A 22,672-nucleotide genomic window follows, 5' to 3' on the forward strand; every position below is an offset into this window, starting at 1 on the left:
TACACATGGATGTTTTCTGTTTTCATAGTTTTGTACATTTTCTTTTCTTGCACTGACTGCATCGTCTATGGGTGTTCAAAAAGTGTGTAGGTATATGCGCAATTTTATGCCTACTCTAAGTGCTCTTGGACTTCTTTAGTAATTTTTTTTTTCTTTTATCATTTAAATATTCTAGTGTTAAGATATTTTTACACTATGCATCGCTTCATTGGTACATAATCTATCGCAATAAATCTTAAGTAATCAGACAAATTAGGTAGTATATGAAGTTCTGGTTGAAATATACTTTTTGGACTATTTCGAAATGCAAGACTGTAAAATAATGATAATTAAAAATTATAAAAGAGCTACTTGGATTTTTTTTCATATAATTTTAGAAAAACTTAGTTGGTTTGCCTTGTATATTTATGTACCAAATAGAAAAACTGCATAGATTTAAAAAAAGAAAAAAAAAAAAAAAAAACTATTTAGCAAACTCGCATTACGTAAGAAAATATAAATTTCTAAATTTATTAAATTTGTAATTTATCTATAAAGCTTTGCTAGTTACTTTGCATTAATTAGATTTTACTGTTTACAATAATATGTAAAATTTACGAAAACATTTGGGGGGAAACAATGAAATTAAAAAAAAAAATGAAAAATAAAATCACATGGTTTTTTTTAAACTACTTGCTGTAAACCGTGGTTTAAACCAACGTGGTTTAAACAAAACAACCCTGCTTTATAAAACACTAGTGGATGTCTGACATGAGTCAAAAACTACACCACCTATAGCATAATTACAGCTCTTGCTCAAAGTTTTTGACTCTGGCATTTTAGAGCGATTGACGTAAAACTTTCGTTCTTATTGTTTCAAATTATCAACTTTGAGATCGTGTAATTTAAAAAGTTGATTAGATCCCATGAGTTTCTAGCCTGGACCTTAAACTACACCATATGGTCAAAAACCACAGCTGTATAGCAAAGTTATTGACTCGTCGCGCTCAGAGTTATTGACCCTGAAACTTGACTTTTTTTTTCTCTTTTTCAAATCATCAACTTTGAGACCATTTATGACTACTAATACAAAAAGTAACCCATGTTATTTTCTGTTTTTCTGAGTACTATACTATGGTGAATAATTCATCCTATACTTGTTAGGGTCACTCAAGGCTTCAGCAGATATCCGGACGGACACAAGCAAGTCAAAATAAATAAATAAACAAATAAATAAAAGGAACGAAAATGACATTTTCAATTGACATTTCTTCCAAAGCCAAAGTGAGCCACCGAATAATTTATGCTAGCATGCACCTATAGTTTTGGAAAATCTAACCTGGCAGCATTGTGAAGGCTACGCAGATACCAATCACAGCATTATGACGCTGCCAGGATAGGTTTGCCCCAACTATAGTATCAAGTAGTATCCATTTTTTAAAACAAGCCAATGTGTGCATCACATGACTTCCTTTTACGCCAGTTTAATGATAATAGCGCCTTGGAATAAGCAAGGAAACACTAAATATTTTCACCCCTAGTTTCTTGCGAACGGAAGCAAAAAAACGTTTTACACAGATTTATTTCTTCATTATTGGCAATTTTAATGTGATTCAGTGATTAAAATATCACCAACATTAAATAAGTACTTGAATATCACCAACATTAGCCAAATTAAAACCAGACTTAAAATTTTTTTAAAAAAAGCGCCAAATTTTCGCCAAATTGGCAAAAAACTTGCCGGCCAAAAGCTTAACGATATATTGCCAAGTGTTTGACAAATTATAACATCACTTGAGTCAGCATTGAAATTAACAATGATTTCCCCCCAGAAAGGTGTAAAAGACCCCCTTAGAAACGTCCGAATGCAACCAAAAGAGAAGGTGCACAACTAGATCCCACTAGGAGCCTACGTACCTAATTTCAACTTTCTAGGACATCCGTTTTTGAGTTATGCGAGATACATATGCACACACGTACATCGTAGATACACACATACGCACATACATACGGACGTCACGAGAAAACTCGTTGTAATTAACTCGGGGATCGTCAAAATGGATATTTCGGGTGTCTGTACGTTCCTAGGCATATATCCACGTGTGGTCGGGTCGAAAAAAAAAACTTAACATTCATTCGGGGGTGAGCAAAATGGAAATTAAGGCCGATTTTTGAGTGAAATTTTTTTCGCGAATACAATACTTCCTCTTTTGTAAAAGGAAGTAAAAATGGCTTGGGTCACACATTGCTTTTGGAGCAAAATGGTCATATATTTAGGTACCATGTATTACCGACCTTAAACGTTGACCGCAAGGGCCTATAAGTAAAATTTGAAAGGAAAGAAGCTTCACTTTTTCTCATGACAATACTTTAAAGATATTAGAATATTCAAAAGAGACGTTTTTGATGCTATTCTTCTAAATATGACGGGTTAAAAAAAAAGAATGTTGATGCTGTTTGGAATTTTTTTCTAACTTCGAAAGGGCGTTTGGAGCTGGTTTACCTATCTATAGGTATTTTTTGAGTTGATATTATTCGAAAACTTATAACCCTTACTCTTTCGGGGGGTTTTGGAAACTAATGTCCAAATTTTAACTGGGTTTAGGGATTTTAATGGGGAATAAGGTATTGTGGTCATTATTTTGACAGAATTTTTAGAGTATTTTTTTCTTAAATCTATTATTTAAGCCTAATTGTTGAACACGCGTCACTTGACATAACTTTTATTTTCGTGGTGACCGTGCAAAGCCGAGCGACGCTGCTAGTATGAAAATAAAAATTACGGAACGGTGTCATACGGAAAAATATAGTTAAGTACACACTGTACAAAATTTCCGAAACGTTCCTGAGTGTTTTCGTGTAACGTTTCGGGATTTCAATAGTTTTTCCCCACATCCTGGAAATATCAAGTATCATTGTCAAAAAGTTTCCTGAATTGCTACAAGTTGTCCAAATGCAGCGTTCTCTCTGTTGTAAAAAATATTTTTAGCTCCCAGTTTAAAGATTAACTAAGAGTATTTATAAGGTGTATCGGCTTCCGTTCGATTACGGCTCGTCCATGCTGATTAAACTCCCAAAGGGAGCAAATAAGTATGGATTACGTAGCTTTGCAAGAATTGCAATCAAGCGATATGCTTAATACTTGCAATTCCGTCTTAGCTTTGGCCATTTTTGCAATACTGCTTTTGCAACTGTCTTGATTCATCAGGATGTTGCCAAGGTGTTAGATTATCACTACCTAAAATTACTCTGAAGTTCCGCAGACACGACTGGCTTTAAATGGGAAGAGTAAGTTAAGAAGTTAAGTATAGTTATAGTAAGTTTAGTTATAAGTATAGTTGTAGTAAGTTTTTTCTAACTTCAAAAGGGCGTTTGGAGCTAGTTTCTTAGTAATTTACCTGAAAATAAAAATTGTGTATCATACGGAAAAGTATAGTAGGGGAAACCCGGGCAACGTGAATACCTTAAGCTTTCCTTTATTATTGTCGTTTAGTTATAACTTTGGAAATTGAAACCAGTCAAATTTATAACCAGTCTTCATTTAATGAACTTACGTAATGCAATAACAGTTGTCCTTAATATTAATTACACTATTAGATATAAGACCAGTTTCAACAATGGCATGAATATCCACTTTGCCCAACACCCCGGGTAAAGTGGATTCGGTACTAGGGGAAAGCGAACAACAACATTATTTGTCATGAAACTATACATTAAAAATAAAATAACCATCGAAAATTAAAGGAACATATCCAGAAAACATTTTATTGCTACAGTGCTAATCATTATATTTATTACAAACAAAGAAATTGAATTTAAAATAAAATAAACGTCGAAAGTTAAAGGAACATATTTAAAAACTTTTGCTGCAATGCTAATTATTGTAGTTATTACAAACAAAGAAATTGAACTTAAAAATAAAATAAACATCGAAAATTACAGGCTCATATTAAAAAACATTTTTACAGTACTAATTATTGCAGTATTAATTATAAAAAACAAAGAAATTAAACTAAAAAAGGTCAACATCCAAAGTTTAGGAGTATATTTAAAAAAACATTTTTCTGCTACAATACTAATCATTACAGTTATCTCAAACAAAATCATTACCATTTTCGAATACTGAACACTCTTTATGACACCATTGAGTACAAATACGACATTGTATCCAGTTTTCCTTTGGCTGATCATCTTCAATGAACATTTCATCACAGAAAATGCACCTTACATCATTAAATTTCTTTACTTCCTTCTTCGTATCATTCTCTTATGCAGTCCTATGTTTTGTAGCAGAGATTTTTGATTTAGTCTTTTTGGTAGTGGTCTTTTTAAGTCTTCTGAGAAGCTTTAGTCGAAACGTCATCTAGTTACTTCATGACAGTTTTTTTTTTTTAATTTTTTTTTTTTCTGATTGTCCTTGACTGGAGTACTTGTTAGGAGTAGATCTCTGTGACTTTCGTTTGCGTGTTGTTCTTGGTTTAACAAGTTGAGGAATAGGTCGTAAAACTGAAAGACTATAGTAGTTCTTAGAACATCCAGGTTTGGGTGAAGCGGTGGGAACATGATTGCCTTGGACTTATTCTGTTGTTTCAGAACCCAAGGGAGTATAAGGATGGTCTTCAATGCTAGCATTGTCTTGAGATCTTAAAATTAAAGGACTTCCAGGTTTGGATGAAGTGACTTGTCATGACCGGGCATAGTGAATATGGTATCCACTTTGACCAATCCGTTTTGCCCTTCAGGTATTTTTGAGGTTACTAAAAATTACTAAAAACCCAGAGCATCTAAACTCGTCGTCTACGGATAGTTCAAAGCTTATAATCGTACATCAAATCCTACTCATAACAAAGAACATGCCACAAATAGTATTAAAGTTATGAATGAAACAGTAACCTCTGTAAACTAATATTGTTTTCCCCAAAACATACTTTGTTCGGTAACTGGCATCGCGTGACGTGAACTCGTCCCGCGGTGTACGCCGCACACGGAGCGGCAACAGGCGACCGTTTCTATGACAACACGGCTGCCGACCAACTAATTATTTGGGAGTTATTGGCAAAATTCGCTTTGCCCAGGGTATCCACTTTAGCCGGGATCCCCCTATATCGTTAACAAACTAACAAGTACCATTATCTAAATAAATTAAAGGGGTGCGTGATTTTTGCACTTGTATAAGTTTCAATGAAAATATTTCCAGGTTTTCTTTGATGCAGAAGGACTAGGCCAGTGGAAACCTTGTTTCAGGGCTGTTGGAGTTCATTTACCATCTGGATACCACTTTGGAATTTCAGCCAGTACAGGGCAATATTCGGGTAAGGCATATTTTTATATAGCATTTTGAACTATAACACATAGAGAACTTGAAATTTTCAATCTTTATTAGGTATTATGAGTATATAACATTATTAAACAAGATTATGTCTTGGCAGACTTTACTCTACAATAGACGTTAAAAACAAATTTTAAACAAACTTTTTTCACTTTTTAAGGAATTTTATACGTTACCAAAATAAATAAATATGTAATAAAACTATGAATGAAATTTTAAAAAAATGAATGGAAGCAAGTAGTAGATATTCTATAAATAAAACAAATATTTCATTATCTTTACTTGTCTCATGAATTTTTTTTTTAAGAATGAATTAAATTAAAAGAAAAAAAATTTCATATTTTTTGAAATAATGTGTGATAAATTTGAGACATTAACTAAAGAATTCTACCGAAATAAAAATAATGTTTCAAATTACCTGAAATGAGTAGATGAAAAGACTGCAGTATTAAATGCAGGAACTAATCCATCCAGTTCTGAGCAAAAGAAAAAAAAAAACCTTACACTAATTCTAAACAAACATAAGAAGTTTGTTTGCAGCTAAAAAGGTTTCTCTAATACCAGCTTTTATTTCGCATCACCGGGTATCTCTTACTCTCTCTCTCTCTCTCCCTTTCTCTCTCTGATTTGATTTGGCTCCAAATTATTCCCGGGATGCCCATTCCTACTAAGGCAATGGCGCACACTCCTCAAATTCTTCGGAGCATCCCCCAAAACGAGATCAAAAACTCTTTAAAAACCCCTCACACACACTCAAAATTTCAATGGCGCAGTATGCGGCTATTGTGAGCGCCCCTGGTATCCAGATATACATTTTTTAGATTAAAATAACAGTCTCGTAACAAACTTTATCTCTTTTATTTCACAAGAAGTTCCGTCCAGAATTAAACGAGCCTACTTTCGCGTATACCAACCAACATCGACTTTCTAGCATCTGGTCTACATTCACTTCTTAGCTAAGATTGCAAATTATGTCAAACATATCTTTTTAACATTTCCCCGAGCAAATAAGAGAATGGCACCTTTTAATAAACAAGGCAGCTAATATATTTCTTTTTTAAAATAATAATTTTAAAAAAAAGCCATATCTAAAAGAATATCAAACTAAATATATATATATATATATATATATATATATATATATATATATATATATATATATATATATATATATATATATATATATATATATATATATATATATTAGGGTGTTCCTTATTTTTGAAGTTGTAGATATTTTACACGACGCCCCCTCAATTTGTTCCATTATACAAATAAATGATCCATGCAAAATTTTAAGCCAATCCATGAATATTAACACGTGCCCCTAGGGCCCCCTTTTTTGAGTTTCGAAGAAAAAATTGCAGATTTTCTCATTTTTATGTAAAAAATATTCCTAGGTTTCATATTTAAAGTAATTTTGAACCTAAATAGATGTTGCTATTTCCAGACCAGCTATTCTCTCACTTTTATTCTGTAAAATTTTACATATTACATAGGGTACATGTACACCAATGGCCTGGGGACAGGCATAACGCTATTCGCGCTCGTTTCAAACCAAGCGGCAGGGGAACATTTCTTTTCACCAAGATGAACACAAGTGATTCTAAAGGCCATTAATGAATGATTTTTGACAGCAACAAATTGCCTCCCCTATGCTTTGGGGGTGTTGATTTAGAAAATTTTCTGCTTATGTTATAAGGTGTGGCAAAAAGGGTCACTAGGTTTCCATGCTATAAATATAAGTAATGACAATTATATTTTAGTTCGCTGTTCTTTAGTTATATACTTAAATGTTTATGCATTCTTATAATTTAAATTTTGAAAAATCCTCGATTACCCGACCATAAAAATAAACTCTTTTTCCCATATCTAAAATATAAATTTAAAAAAACTCCAGATCGGAATAATGTAAAAATCTATAGTTTAAACTGTCTTCTATTTCAGTACATAGTCCTTTATCATCATCAAATTGCTCTTGCAATTCACAAGATTTAGAAACCGAAATGGCTATCTATCCTAACCAGTTGAACCTTTTTTCTATATCTGATCTACCACAACTCAAAAAAGCTTGACAACTATTGATATCTGCTCGCATTTCATCAATGTTAGACAAATGCCATATTAGGGGCAAAGATGCTGCTCATTTATTAACAGCCTATGTAGATGCATTAAATTTAAATCCAAATAACCTTATGATCAATCGTACATCCCTTAAGAGAGCAAGAGAAAATCTTCGAGAGGTAAAATCAGATTTCATGAATTTAAATTTAGATTTTTTAGTTATTCCCTGGGATACAAAGCTACATCCAGATGTAACTGGAAAAAAACGCCGATAGGCTTACCATGATAGCTTCAGGTCCCAATGTTGAACAGTTACTCAGAATTTCTGAGATATTTCTTCAGTTGTATATGATATCTTAGATGATTGCTCTTTATTGCTAACTGTTCAAGCTGTAGTGTTTTATACGGCGGCTTACAATACCAGGCCGTATAAATTGCGCTTGTAATTTTTTAGAGCAAAAGCTGAACGGTGATATATTGCATTTGTATTGCTATCATCAGACACTTGAAATCGTACTGCAGAGTGTCTTTAAAGAAGTTCTTGCCTTTCTTACTTCTAGACTCGATATTCCATTATTTACGCGCTTCAAAATTCAAAAAGTACACATACCACTTAAATTCTAAAAGAAGAATTTGATGACATATTATTGTTCGTAGAAAGCAGAATTAAGAAATATTACAGAGAATTCTCATAACGTGTAATAATATTTCTTGGTGAAGTCCTCCCTCCTACAGGGATATGTTTTCGGCAACCTGGAGCTTATTTGTGACTCAGATGGGTGGCAAAAGGAATTTATTGTTTGAATATTTATATATTTAGGAAACAATTTAAATTGACCTTACATGAAGAAAATGCCCGTAAATACTGTTTTACAGTTAAATGTTTTATGAAGATATAGTTTTTCGCAGCAACCCATTCTAGACCTTTTAAATTAATATAAAGTCTAGTGTCTAAAAACCTGCAGCGTACAAAATGAAGACAAACATGCAGCAGAAGCAGTGATTGAAAAATTTATAAATCACTTATGGTACTTAGGGGATGAACTAGTAGCTTCGTCCGTATTGGATGAAGGAATTAATTTTGAAGATAGGAAAAGACTACTTCAAAAAATGCTTGCTGAATAAGAAGACGTGTCTGATGACGGTATAAAAAATTTCAGATAACAGTAGATGATTTGGAATACTTTCCTAGTAAAGATCTTCCTCTTTATAGAATCAATTACAAGTCAATAAAACTATATAATGTTTGATAAGTTACAAACACCAAAACATGTTTTCCTATTTGATCCTGATTCATGGCAAAATGAACGAAGCTATTTAAAGGGAAGAGATATCGTTAAAATGCTGAAAGTTGTGAATGATACAACTGAAAGAGAAGCACAATTAATCGAAGAATTTCACAATCAATTTACCAAATATGAGTCACAAAAGCAATTTGGTATTTTACAGACGTCCAAGACTATCGGGAAAAAAATGCACACGATTGAGATCCATTGAGAAAAGCGTACGATTAAGGTAACGTTTCTGAAGCACTATTTCATTCTTATTCAATGTAAAATCTTTAGACGATATGAAGTAATTAAAAAGATTAATTTTAGTGCTACCTCGCTGTAAAAATATTTTACAAACATAAGAGAAACGATGTACGGGGTCTGAAGTAAAAACTCGAAGATCTGTGAGAAAATTATCAAAAGTGTTCAAGTTCAACGTCCTAGGGGCACGTGTTATTATTGACCGATCAAGTTCAAATTTTGCACCGATTACTTTTTATTATAGTGTCACAAAACTAGGGGGCGTCACTTGTTGAATTCCGAAAAAAAAAATTTCCCATATAAATAAGGACCACCCTAAAATATATATATATATATATATATATATATATATATATATATATATATATATATATATATAATGATCAAAATTGATGTAAAATATTCTACATTTAAACAGCGCAATGTTGCAGCTAAAGTAGTTAAATGTATTGAAAATATAGTAAAGTATGTAGTTTCACATACACGGGTAGCACAGAAATAAGTGTATGTAACAACGAAGATAAACAACAATAACAACAACAAAAATGAACATGGAACGTTAAAAAATAAACTAGGAACATTGAAAACAAGAATTGATGAAATCATGGGTATTAAACTGCTGCTACGTTTACGAAGAGCTGGAGCAGCTGGCATATTAAATATTCTGCAAGGTTTCTGTACGGGTCAGTATCATACATGCAGCAAAATTAATTTTGCAGGTCAGAGCTGGGGGGTTGGTAATACATGACAGCATATTACTAATAAGCATACTATTTATATATGTAAAATTTATTGCATTTATCCAAAAAATAAGCATATATAACGTTCATAATTTTCCTACTTACTATATTAAGCCTTATAAGTAGCTACACATATAAGTTCGTTAATTCAAATACATATACTTTTACTTCTAATTAATTTTGCTGCATGTATGATACTGACCCGTACAGAAACCTTGCAGAATATTTAATATGCCAGCTGCTCCAGCTCTTCGTTAACGTAGCAGCAGTTTAATACCCATGATTTAATCAATTCTTGTTTTCAATGTTCCTAGTTTATTTTTTAACGTTCCATGTTCATTTTTGTTGTTGTTATTGTTGTTTATCTTCGTTGTTACATACACTTATTTCTGTGCTACCCGTGTATGTGAAACTACATACTTTACTATATATATATATATATATATATATATATATATATATATATATATATATATATATATATATATATATATATATATATATATATATATATATATATATATATATATGCTACACTCTCAGGTAAAAATAAAGCGCGTCGGGTTTCGTTTTTCCCCTGTTGCCAAAAATTAAAAAAAAAAACTTAATTTATAAACAAATAATAAAACGTCCTCGTAAATTCGTAGTTTTCGTCAAAAATAAAATCGTCTGCACAGCCCTTTCGTTCTGTTCAAAAATAAAGCACACCAAATTTCCTTGATTTTATATTTACCAAAAATGCAATAAATAAATGAAAACTTCAGAACGAAAATAAAAACAAATCATCTCAACAATGATTTTTTCACAGTCAAGTCCAGGGCTGTGGAATTGGGCTGATTTGGGGTAAAGGAACCGGAGTCGGGAGTGGAAAGATTAAAATTTGCAAGAGTCGGAATTGGTCTTTTCCAAGTCGGTATATCTGCCAAGGCTGCGGATTCGGACCCAGACTGATTTTGGGGTACGAAAGTCGGCGTCTGAGTCCCCAAGATTCTAGGAGCCGGAATCGGGAATTGGTTGTTTACCCGCGGACTCCGTAGTTCCGGCAAAAACATTTGCGCTTTGAATTCATTTCATTTTGATTCAGTCACTTATTTTTGACTTGCGTCAATGTTCAGTCAACAGTATATGGCATTTTAAATTTTGCAAAAAAAAAAAAAAAAAAAAAACTTTTTTTAAAACCAAAAACTGAAAATACTTGTATATTCAGAATCTGCAAATTTTTTAAAAAAAATTTTGATGCCGAAAAAAAGTTTTTCGTGCTGTCGCTAATGTTAAATTTTTTTGAATTTTTTCAAAAAATACCCGAAAGAATGTTAAATCAAAAAATCTATACATGTTCCTCATAAAGATCTTTTTCCAAAAAAATTTGTTTGAAGCAAATTTGTTTTTAAGTTCGGGATCGATATTGACCGTAAGTGTTTGGTATTAGCGTAAAATGCTCAAAATTAGAACATTAAAAACCGGTCACTTTTAGAGATCTTAGCTGCAAACTGCGATCATAGTTTTACTCAGTTTTTAAATCCACTATTAATTATTTAAATTAAGTTGAAGGAATGATTGACAGTTTTTTTTTTCAAACAACTTTTAATAATTCTGGTAAATAATTAAATCGTCAGTTAAAGGGAAAAATTCACTAAGTGCACTTTGATTAATTTCTGGAAATGTGGGAAAAACATAAAAAATAGTTATAAAAATAACACTATGGGCGATTTTTTGTTGTAACTTTTTTCTTGATGTTCAAGCTTTGTTTTAAGCCGGCATTATTGTAATTTTGGACTAATCATCCCAGCTTTTAGTAACCAAATGTGCTAACACCTCAAGATTGACTTAAAATGCACTTGATGATTTTTACCTCTAAACCGAAGATATATAGTCTGCTAATTACACAAAGTTGGCAAACAATAGTCTGTGAACTAATTATATACTGTTAGTCAACAATAATCTGCTACCTAATTATGTTGCATTACCAACTAATTATACAACGGTTTCTATAGGCATTTTCCTCCAAAGTTTTATGTAAGTTCTACCTCTATCTCTGTACATTCTTTTTGAAATAATGTTTATCCTTTGCTCCTAAACTAATTTAAACTATTTTTTTTACAGATAACCACGATGTTATCTCCGTCACCAGTTTGAACTTAGATTCTCCAGATAAAGTAAGTAAACTTTTTTTGAAATAAATCCTTATGTATAATTTTATTTGACAACGTTATCTTTTTAGCAGATGAAGCAGAGTTTGTATATCTATATTCAATAGCATGACTGGTGGGTAGTAGCTGGTGCAATATACTAGTACAGCAATTCTCAATCAGTTTCAACCAGTAGTCCAACGGACCGGCACCGATACTTAGAAAAATTTTACCGGTTCTCGGAAATTTTTGCTCCTTCACGATAAAGAAAAGATTCTTACTGATTTTTTTTTTCTTTCTGAAAAAAAATAATAAAAGGAGGGAAGGGGAGGGAAAGAAACATAATATTTTATACATTTTCTGCTTGAATTTTGAGATTAATTTTCAAATTTGTTTATGATTATGATTTTTCTCAAATTTGTACCTACTTATGAATTGTTATTACCATAATTAACTATCTTTTCATCTATATGTTTTATGATAGTTCTTTTATATTAAGTAAAGTTTTATTATACGTTTGTTTATTTTGTAAAAAGGAAAAAAAAAACCTTCCTGGTCGGCTAACTTTTCCCACAACGTTCCGCGATCAAAAGTTAGTCAATTTTTTTACTTTAAAAAAATTGTGAGGGGGGGGGGATTTTACCGGTCTGATTTTGTTCTTTTCAAAAATGTGCGAGTCTTTTTCTTAACATAAAAAAAAAGAAAGAACCTCACCGGTTCAGGATTTTTTTTTTTTTTTTGAAATATTTTAAAGGTCCGCGGGTCAAAAAAGGTTGAGAAACGCTGTACTAGTACATGTATTTACCCTCAGTGCTGTGGTGCCAAATATATATTTGGGGGAGCTCACTTTGGGTTCCGGGGGTGCTCACTAAAAGAAAATGTCGTTTGAAACCCCCTGGCATTACATTTTGTAATATTTTTATCATTAAAAAAAAAAAAATATTTTGGAGGACGGCGTCCCCCTCCCCCTTCAACCAAAGCACTGTTTACTCTATGTTAAAGATGTATGCCAAATTTGTTGAAATGCATATCATTGCACTTTATGGTAACTTGGTTACAGACACAATTAATTTTGAAAATATTGCAATTAATACTTTTCATCATATAAAATTAAACTTTGTTTTCATTTCCACAGCCATACGTTGATAGAAGCAATGTTATTCCACTAGCTGAATTTATTGAGGTTCCAATAAGTAAGTATATATATATACTATTTATTTATCTTAAAACCTAATTAAGCAAAAATGATTCACAGTAAAACTTTTGTTTTCGGAATTAATTTCAAATTATGCCGGTTGAGAAGTGCTTGTTAAACAACAGTAGTTAAAAATAACATATTTTTTAATGTTCAAGTTCATGTTAAGGATTTATTAGTAAATTTCATTTTGAAAACAGAAAAAAAAACTCAATACTAAAATACGACAATAATTGAGCAATACGAGGTTTGTCCGGAAAATACGTATAAATAAGTCAGGGTGACGTATCACGGCGTCGAGAAGGCGCTGCCAGGTGGCACCACCTTTAGTTCGACTCAGAGCGCTCTGCGTGTAAGTAGGAGTGTGCAGCTGCTTGTTGAAAGTTACCCTTTTTACACCTGCCGTCGGCATGGAGCTCTCTCTGATTGAGGAACAGCGCATCAACATTAAATTTCTTGCAAAGCTAGGTAGGAATGTCCGTGATATTTTTGAGTGTTTGAAACAAGTTCACGGAGGCAATTCTATGATGGAACCAACCGTCAACAAGTGGTTAAAAAGTTACCGGGAAGGCCGTGAAGAGGTGAAAGGAGATCCTCGGCCAATACGCCCCTAGACATTGAGTTCTGATGAAAATGTTGAACGTATTCAGGCTTGTGTTCTTAAAGACCGTAGATTGACAGATAGCTGACGAGCTGTCAATCCCCAAAACAATCGTTCCCGAAATTTTGATGCAAAAACTTGAAATGAAGAAATTGTGCGTCAAAATTCTTACCGAAGCTCAATCACCGTGACAGACCAGCCGCATTATCCACCCGATTTAGCCCCTTGTAACTTCTTATTGTTCCTGAAATGCAAAATGGTGCTTTGAAGGGGGCACTTGAGAGATGTGGAAGCCATCAAGGCAGAAACGACACCGGGACTGAACAGCATCACAACTGAAGACTTTCAGAACTGTTATCAACAGTGGAAACGGCGTTGGCAGAAGTGCATCTTGTCTCAGGGAGAGTACTTTGAAGGAGACAATATTGTAATACCTGAATAATTTTAAAATAAAGTTATTATTCAACTTTTATGCGTATTTTTCGGACAGACCTCGTATATCTATGCACAGATATTGTCAGAGATATTCACAAAGATATAGAATCAGTCAACACATCTAATGAATTTAGTTGATTTTGAAATTTTAATAAAATCCTTTTTGATTTGATAATTATTATTATTCATTTATTATTACCATCATTATTACTCCCATTTTTTTTTACAAAATACCCCCCCCCCCCCTCTTGATAAATCTCTGAAAAATCTTGTTTGTCAGTGTTCTCTTTTATGTGCACGTTTTTGAATATAGCACTGTATCTTTGCCTATTAAACATGGCTGAACTTATTACACATTCCTACGCTATATTTTTTTCTTTTAGATTTGACTAGCTGCGTCGCCCGGTCTACTTGAGAATAAAAATTGTCTCAAGTGACGTATATTCAACAAACAGGCTTAAATAAAAGAAGGATAAAAAAAAAAAAAAGATCATACAAAATTTCCCTTCCAAACAATGACGACAGATATTCAAATACTTTTACGAAATTAAAATGCGAAAGATGGGTTTTAAAAGCGTAACCATGGAAACACGAAATAAAATAAGTTGAAGAAATTAAATGCAAAATAAGTAAAGAAACAATGGATTCAAAAAAGTAAACTTGGTAACGCAAAAATAAAATGGTTAAAAACTTGAATAAAGATGACATTTTTCGAACTTGATTCAAAAACGCTTGTAACTTTTTTTTCCTTTGGAAATAGAAGCTTAGTTTTTCGACCAAAGGTCGAGATAGATCTAGAGTAAAAAATGTCGTTTTTTCCAATGGTGACAAAAAGAAAACTGTGGGACAATTCCTTCACTTTTTATTGATAGATTTAATGAAGAAAGTAGTGCCTAAATTTCAGCTAAGCTTAAACAAATTCGTGCTGAAAACGTAAATTACTCCGGCCGTAATAAAGTTTGAGCATTGAAACAAATTGCGTAGAACGCGGAAAACTCTACTCTTTCCAACGATATATAACATTAATATGTGCAAGTAATTTTTCATCCCCATATTTAGGAATTTATGTAAAAATTGGGCCTAAATTGAAAAAAAAAAGAACTTTTCAGCGATTTTGTTTCGAACTCATCTGCAAACCTTTTCAGGACTTAAAGAAACAAACTGTGAAAATTTCAGCGAAATCGACCGAGTCGTTCTTGAGTTTTGCGAGTTCAAACACACTTTTATTCACAACAATCCCACACAGCACACTCGTCTATAAAACGACTATTTCTCGTCGAAACTCATCTATACTCATCTACATCTAAAGGTGATATCTATTCTACGACTAATAAACGTCATTTCTAGATGTTCTATTAAACGTCTATAATTGGACGTCTATTAGTTATCCTTTACAGACGTAAATTAGATCATCCACAAGGGTCGTCTACTAAACCTCGAATAAAAGTGTCCAGTAGAATCAACACAAACAGCGGGGGGTGAAAGCGGATTGCGGTGGTGCTAAATGCTGCAAAAAAAGTGAATTAAAAAATAGTTCATTAGTTCATGTAACAACGGTTAAAGGGCTAAACTTCATTAAAAAAAATATTAATGACAATGATGATATTTATAATTTATTGACATAATTGGCAACACTTGTTGCTATGTTGTTAGTGTTGAAGCACGTGCTTCAACGTACGTTGAGCAGCACCGCCGCTTTTTACTTCTGATATTTTAGCGTCTGTTTTATAGCGCGTTATTGATTTCGGTAAGCTTATTCATCTTGTTGATGATTTCTGTTTCAAAATGATATATGGAAATAAGACTGTTGTATAAAAAAATAAGCTTACACACATGAAAAATTGAAAATAAGGTTTTAAGTTTAATAGTGTAATTGCAATAAGTACTAAAAAATTGAACTGGCAGATTAGACAAAAATGTATGAATGTTAAAAAGTTAAGGAAAATGTAATGTGTCGTATAAACATTACAATTCAGAGTCCAGAATTGAAAAAAGGTGTGCTGCGTTAATAAGCGCACCTAGAAGACGTTTTTTAGATCATCTATAACTGCTCTTGGTAACGTTATCTAGCGCTATGGATATCGTCTATTATTGATCTAATTCCACCATTTTTCATCCATTGTAGTCGTCTTTTAGACGTGTACAAGACGACTTTCGACTGTTCTAAGGGGACATTTCGACGAGTTACAGGCGGTTTTTAGATCAGTTATAGACGAGTGTTTAGACCAGATTCGACGACTTTTCAACGTCTATTCCACCAGTTTATGTTGTGTGGGAACCTTTTGGAGACTTCATTTTATACTATGTAAAGATCAGTAGCGTACATAGATTTTGGTGTACCCCTCACAAGATTCATAACAGCGCTCTTCATAAGATTTTTTTTATAGATATTTTAACATAGTGCTATTTTTTCAGAGGGTGCGCCCTTATACAGCTTGCGCTCCCCGCCCACGGGTCTCAGGGGGAGGGTTGCTATGTACGCCACTGGATCTGATATATCCCGTAGAATTTAAGAAGCTTTTCTTCACTACAAACATCAATACTTCAGCCACAGCATTAATTTTTAATCGAACATCTAAAAAATATTTACCAGAAATAAAATATTATATTTTTCTATTTTAGAACCGCTCAAGGAAGTTGTGGAAGAAGGACCAGAAACCAAAGAACCAAGTGGCACAGAAGAAATTATTGATGACGGAGGTCAATCGACTTCACTATTAAAGAAGGCCATTTATATTGGAGGCATTGCAGTCATACTTATTGTAATAATATCATTATACAAAAAATACAGCGCTCAAAGAAAAGAGCGGATGCAAAAAAGACTCTTTTAAATAAAGAAATATTTATAAATTTTATAATTTTTTAAATAAACTGATTTCAACATTTGAGTATCATTTATAAATATTACATGTGTGCTTTAAATATGAAATTATGGATGAAGAAAACTGTTGAAGAAAAATTATCCTTGAGAAAAACGAAGATAATCATAATCTCAGTTCCCTGCAGTTTTCTCTTTCTCTTCATATTAAAAACGAGCTGATGTGTGTGCATCGCATGACTTCCTTTTACTCCAATTTAATATCATTTCCCCATTATTAATGTGGCAATTTTAATGTGATTCAATAGTTTACTCTCTAAATATCACCAACAGTGACCAAATTGAAACCAAATTTTTAAAAAGAAGAAGAAGAAATCGCCACATTTGTCGCCCAGTTGGCGACAAAACTTGGCGACCAAAAGACTGGCGATATATCGCCAAGTGTCCGACAAATTATAACACCACTTGAGTTTATATCGAAAAGGGGAAAAAGACCCCTTTAGAAACACCCGAATGCAACCAAAAGGGTAGGTGTACAACTAGACCCCACTAGGAGTCTACGCACCAAATTTCAACTTTCTAGGACATACCGTTCTTGAGTTATGCAACATACATACGCACACGCACGCATGCTCATACATACGTACATACAGACGTGACGAGAAAACTTGTTGTAATTAACTCGGGGATCGTCAAAATGGACATTTCGCGTGTCTATACGTTCTTAGGCACTTATCCACGTATGTTCGCGTCGAAAAAAAAAAACTCAACATTCATTCGAGGGGGAGCAAAATGGAAATTACGGTCGATTTTTGAGTGAAAATTTTTTTGCGATTACAATACTTCCTTTTTTGTAAAAGGAAGTAAAAAGTAAGGTTTCAAAGAAATTCTGGAAGAAAGTCAGTGGCGAGCCTGCGTCCAGGAGACCCCATTGATAACATACACACACAAATACGCACTCACACATACCCACACAATCACACAATCATGCCTGTAAACAGACACAAACACATACATAACATACACACACACACCTAAAAACACACGCCTACATACACACACAGATACACACGTGATTGCGAAAAACATAATTTGAACTCAAGATGCCAAAATTCAAATTATTATTATTTTTTAAATCTGGTTTCAATTTGGCCACTGTTGGTGATATTTAGAGAGTAAACTTTTGAATCACATTAAAACTGCCAATAATGAGAAAATCACATTAAAATGGCGCAAAAGGAAGTCATGTGATGCACACACATCAGCTCGTATAAATTTGAATTATTCTTTTTTGTAATTAATTTTTTAAGCTCAAATTTCGCGTAAATTTCCTATTAAAGGGATGAAAATTTATTTGCACATATTAATATTACATATCTTAAGAAAGGGTAGAATTTTCCGCGTTCTACGCAATTTGTTTCAATGCTCTGACTTAAAAACGGCGGGAGTTATTTGCGTTTTTAGCTCGAATTTTTTTAGGTTTAGCTAAAATTTAGGCAATGACGTAGTAGCTACACTTTCTGCCTACCGGAGCGGTTCCTCTATTTGCTGCTCAGACATAACTAATACTTTAAACCATAGAAAATTATTGACACTGGAAACTTTATTTAAGGGGGTGAAAAAAAATCCGTATTCTTCCTACAAAAACATGGAGGGTCAGGGCCCTCTTTCGGAGAAATTTCTAATTTTATGTCAAAAATCGCCATTAAAGGGGGGTTGGGGCAGAAACTTCTTCAAAACTGAAGTCAATTTCATCCTTTGGGGATGTTAGGAGATCAGGGGCTTCTCCAGAATATTTTCCAATATTAAAGTTTCTAAAGTAACAATTTTAGTTGAGGACGTTAGAAGAATGAGGAAGGTTTAAGTGCTCGATACGAAAGTATTTCGACATTTGAAGGCTCTCTTTGATAGTGTTAGGGAAGAAAGGAAGGCTCGGGTTTCCCATTCGAAATATTTTTTAAATTTAAATAAATTTTAGACTATCTTTTTGGCTACGTTAGTTAAGGTAACGGGGAAGCTTCCTGGTCTCTCTTTTCGAAAGTAAAGTTTTAAAAACAAAATTTTTGGCTATATTTGAATAGCTAAGGTCAGTTAGGTGTTTTAAGGATCTTCCTTAGGGATGTTCGAAATTGAAGTTCTAAAAACACATTTTAGGCTATCTTTAATCATGTTTTAGGGGAAAAGATAGGTTTTAGTGTTCGAGTTCTCTCCTCAGAATTTTTTTGATATTAAAGCTTTAATGGCACAATTTAAGCTATATGGTGAGATGTTCCAAGAGGGTGTGGATGCTATCTCTCAGTAGTTTTTCCGAAATTGAAGGTCTAAAAACGTTTGGAGTTTTGTTGTCTAACCAATGTTTGGAGACGTTAAGAGAAGGAATAATTTGGAAGCTCCGTCAGTAATTTTTTTTTTTTTTTTGTTTTGCCATCTAAAAGGAGTTTTAAAGCTATCTTCGTTGATTAAACAGGGAAAGAAGTGGGAGACTCGAGAGCTCTCCCGTCTAAAAGCATTTTAAATCTTATCTTTTATTAAAAAAGGAAGATTGAAAGTTCCCAGCGGAACATCGTTTGAAAATGAACTCTCCTCCCCAAAAACCACACTTTTAGGTCATGTTGATCAAGTTAAGGAGATGAGCCAGCTAAACGGTTCTCTGTCCTGAAAATTTCAGAAATTGAAGTCCTAAAACTGCAATATTTACTTACCTTTGGTGACATTAAGAAAGACTGGGGATCGAGGGCTCTCTCTCAGAAGCTTTCCGAAGTTAAAGGCCCAAAAAACACAGATTTTGGCTCTCTTTGGATACCTTTAGGTAGGTCTGGGTCACAGGCCTCTTCTCCACTTTGGCTCCTCACTTAAATTTGATGCGTGTAGAAGTTGCTGCTCGAGACCGGAGCCCATTTTGCCCCCCTCTCTTGATCTAGCACTGATAGACAACCCAATTTGGATATCTGTAGTAACTTCCTCATTAAAAATAACTTAGTCCCTTGAGTTCTCACTGCCGTCCATTCAATCTGTAACTTAAGGTAAAAGGAGAGAAAAATAAGGAATTACGCTGTCTTCTGCTCATAAGAACAACACATATTTTGAGTCGTAGAACTTTTCTTCTCGTAATCAAACCAAAATCTTACATTTCGAAGATTTTTTTTATTTGCCTCTTTTTATAGATGTAAAGTATGATTAATTTGTTTGGATTTTTTTCCACATCAAAGGTGTTAAACTGCCTCCCCAAAAGTGTGCCACTTGGGGCGGACCGACCCTTTCTAGCTACTCCACTGAATTTAGGCATTACTTTTTTCATTAAATCAATCAGTAAATAGTGAAGGAATTGGAATTGTTCCACAGTTTTCTTTTTGACACCACTGGAAAGAACGGCTTTTTTTTTTTTTTTAACTCCAGATCTAACTCAATCTATGGTAGAAAAAATTTGCTTCTATCTCCAAAGAAAAAAAAAGTGTTACAAGCAGTTTTAATCAAGTTCGAAAAATCTCATTTCCATTCAAATTATTGATGTTTTATTTGGCGTTGCCATAGTTACGTCTTTTCGATTCGTTTAATTCTCTTTCTTCTTCATAAATTTTAAGGGTTTCGATTTTAACGGAAAATCTTAGGCTCAACTCAATTCAAGCTCCGAGATAAAGAGCAAAATATATTACTAGAGACCACGAATGTGAAAGCGACTTTTCAAACGTCCACAAATGTAGTTTCGCAATGATCAGGAGCCTCCTAGCCCTTATCGCTCTGCAAGTTGGTACAAAATATTTTGAAACTTAGGGAAGAGGTGCTTTTTCTTCCAAAGGGAGCTAGCTCATAATTTTTTTTTAATCGGGTTTTTTTTAATTGACGATTTAAATCTTTGCGAATCAAAAAAGATTTGCGAAGCAATCTTCGGGGGTTGGTGATATTTTTTTTATAATATACTAGGGGGAGAGCCCCCTAGTATATTAAAAAAAAGTAAGGTAAAAAAACTTTTTGCATTCTTCGGCAACTGTTGGAGTTACAGTTTGAAGGAACGGAGATCGAATACTCTATAACTTTGAGAATTTCGCTTGAAACGACTTGAAATTTTGGGAATATATATTTGATATGTTTAACTACAAGACGAAATAAAAAAAGAAGAAAAAAAAAATCACTTTTTTTAAACTGTAAAACCCTACCTTCGCCTTAAATAAATTTTCCTAGTCAACAATCTAATAACTTTTTTTAATGCAATATTGGCAGGGCAAAATTTCAATTGAAAAAAACAAAAACAAATCCCAACTATTTTTTTTTCTCTGAAAGTAGAAGGATTGAACTTTTAAGTGAGTACATCGATATGGAAGTATAAAACAAAATTTCCCTGTGCAGCATACAAAAAGCCAATTAGTGGAAAATCATGTGACGACGTTTTCCGCAAAAGCTGATAAGTTGCTTGTCGTAATTTGCAGAGTCAATCACAAATTTTCCTGAGTTTTCCAGTGGTATTTAAAAATTCCCTGTTTTCCAGGTTTCCTCCCAAATGAGTGGTAACCGTTATAAAAATATATTTTTCGAAAAATGTCTAAGAGACATGATTCAGATTTAAATTTTTCTGCAATTTAACAATTGCATTTAATTTTTCTTTTACTGTGTGCTTAAAGAGAATGCTCAGTATCAGTGGCGGCTCGTGGGAGGGAGCGCGGGCCCCCTCACTTTTTTTCAGACAATAATTCATAACTTTTTATTTATTTTCCCTATTTTCTTTGGTGCGTGCGTGTTTGAAATTAAAAAAAAAAAAAGGAATGTATGTGTGGGAGGAAAAAGGGGCGGGGTCCAGGAAATATATTTTTTGATATTTTGTTGCATTTTCCCCCAGAATTGAAATCATTCCTCCTAATATTCTCAACTTTTCCTTCAAGAGGGAAATTAAAATTTGAATTTAAAATTTTCAATAGTTACAGCTAGTTGACCCCCCTTCCCGACCCGTATTATTTCTTTCCCTCATTTTTTGTCTGAAAATAAAAGTCTCTCCAAATCCCTCCCTCCCTTTTCCCGCCAAAAACATTACGAAACATCACAACTTTTATTTCCAGATTTTCAATTTCGCAACATTTCCAGGGAAAGTCTCTGAATACCTTACAACAACGCTTAAAATTACGTTCGAAAATCGCTTAAAATTGAGTTTTTGGAGCTTCAGTTTCAAAAGATTGCTGTCCCTAACGTTACCAATTATGGTCCTACCATCGCGTTTTTAAACCTTTATTTTCTGAAAAGATTCGTGCAAGGGCCCCCAAACCGCCTTCCTTTAATATCATCAAAACATAGGTTTTTTAAACAGCAACTTACAAAAAATTTCAGTGGAATAGTCTCTCCTCCTCATATTACCATAGAATCTCGTGCTTAAGTTTTTAGGACTTCAATTTTGAAAAGAATTCCAGGGGAGAGCGTCAATACCTCTCTTCGTAAAAATCTTGAAAGTTTTGTCTACAATTGTATTTTTGGAACTGCAATTTCGAAAAACTGGAGGGAGGAGGTGGAATTAATTTCTATTTATTTTTCACAAAAAAGAAGGGAAAAAAAAAAAAAGATTCGGGAGAGTCTCGAAGCTCCATCCCTTAGTATAAGGTCAATAAATATGGTCTAAAACCGCGTTTTAAGGCTTCGATTTCTACAAATTTCCGCGGAGTCCTCTGTAGTGTTCTTTCCCCTAACATCACCAAAGACAGTCTAAAATTGCATTTTTAAAACTACTAAAAGTTTCAACATTGAGAGATTTGATGAGAAAATCAAATCAATCAAATTGATGAGATTGTTTTCCTATTATGCCCCTCCCCAATCTAAAAACTATTTTCTAGTTGCCCCACTGCTGTGTGCTGTGTTGTATGTACATGAGTG

The 22,672-nt window shown here is 33.4% G+C and overlaps 1 protein-coding gene across 1 annotated transcript in view; it reads left to right on the plus strand.

Annotated features, from left to right (window-relative positions):
• LOC129230277 (VIP36-like protein) overlaps window positions 1-16,892 on the plus strand; it is a 43,859-nt gene extending 26,967 nt beyond the window's left edge. The window contains exons 6-9 of the mRNA XM_054864680.1: window positions 5,177-5,291; window positions 11,748-11,800; window positions 12,909-12,966; window positions 16,627-16,892. Of these exons, the coding sequence (XP_054720655.1) occupies window positions 5,177-5,291; window positions 11,748-11,800; window positions 12,909-12,966; window positions 16,627-16,835 (435 nt within the window). The 3' untranslated portion in view covers window positions 16,836-16,892. The remainder of the gene's footprint in view (window positions 1-5,176; window positions 5,292-11,747; window positions 11,801-12,908; window positions 12,967-16,626) is intronic.
• Window positions 16,893-22,672: the final 5,780 nt, after the last annotated feature.

Source organism: Uloborus diversus, chromosome 1, assembly GCF_026930045.1.
Source record: "Uloborus diversus isolate 005 chromosome 1, Udiv.v.3.1, whole genome shotgun sequence".
Lineage (NCBI taxonomy): Eukaryota > Metazoa > Arthropoda > Arachnida > Araneae > Uloboridae > Uloborus > Uloborus diversus.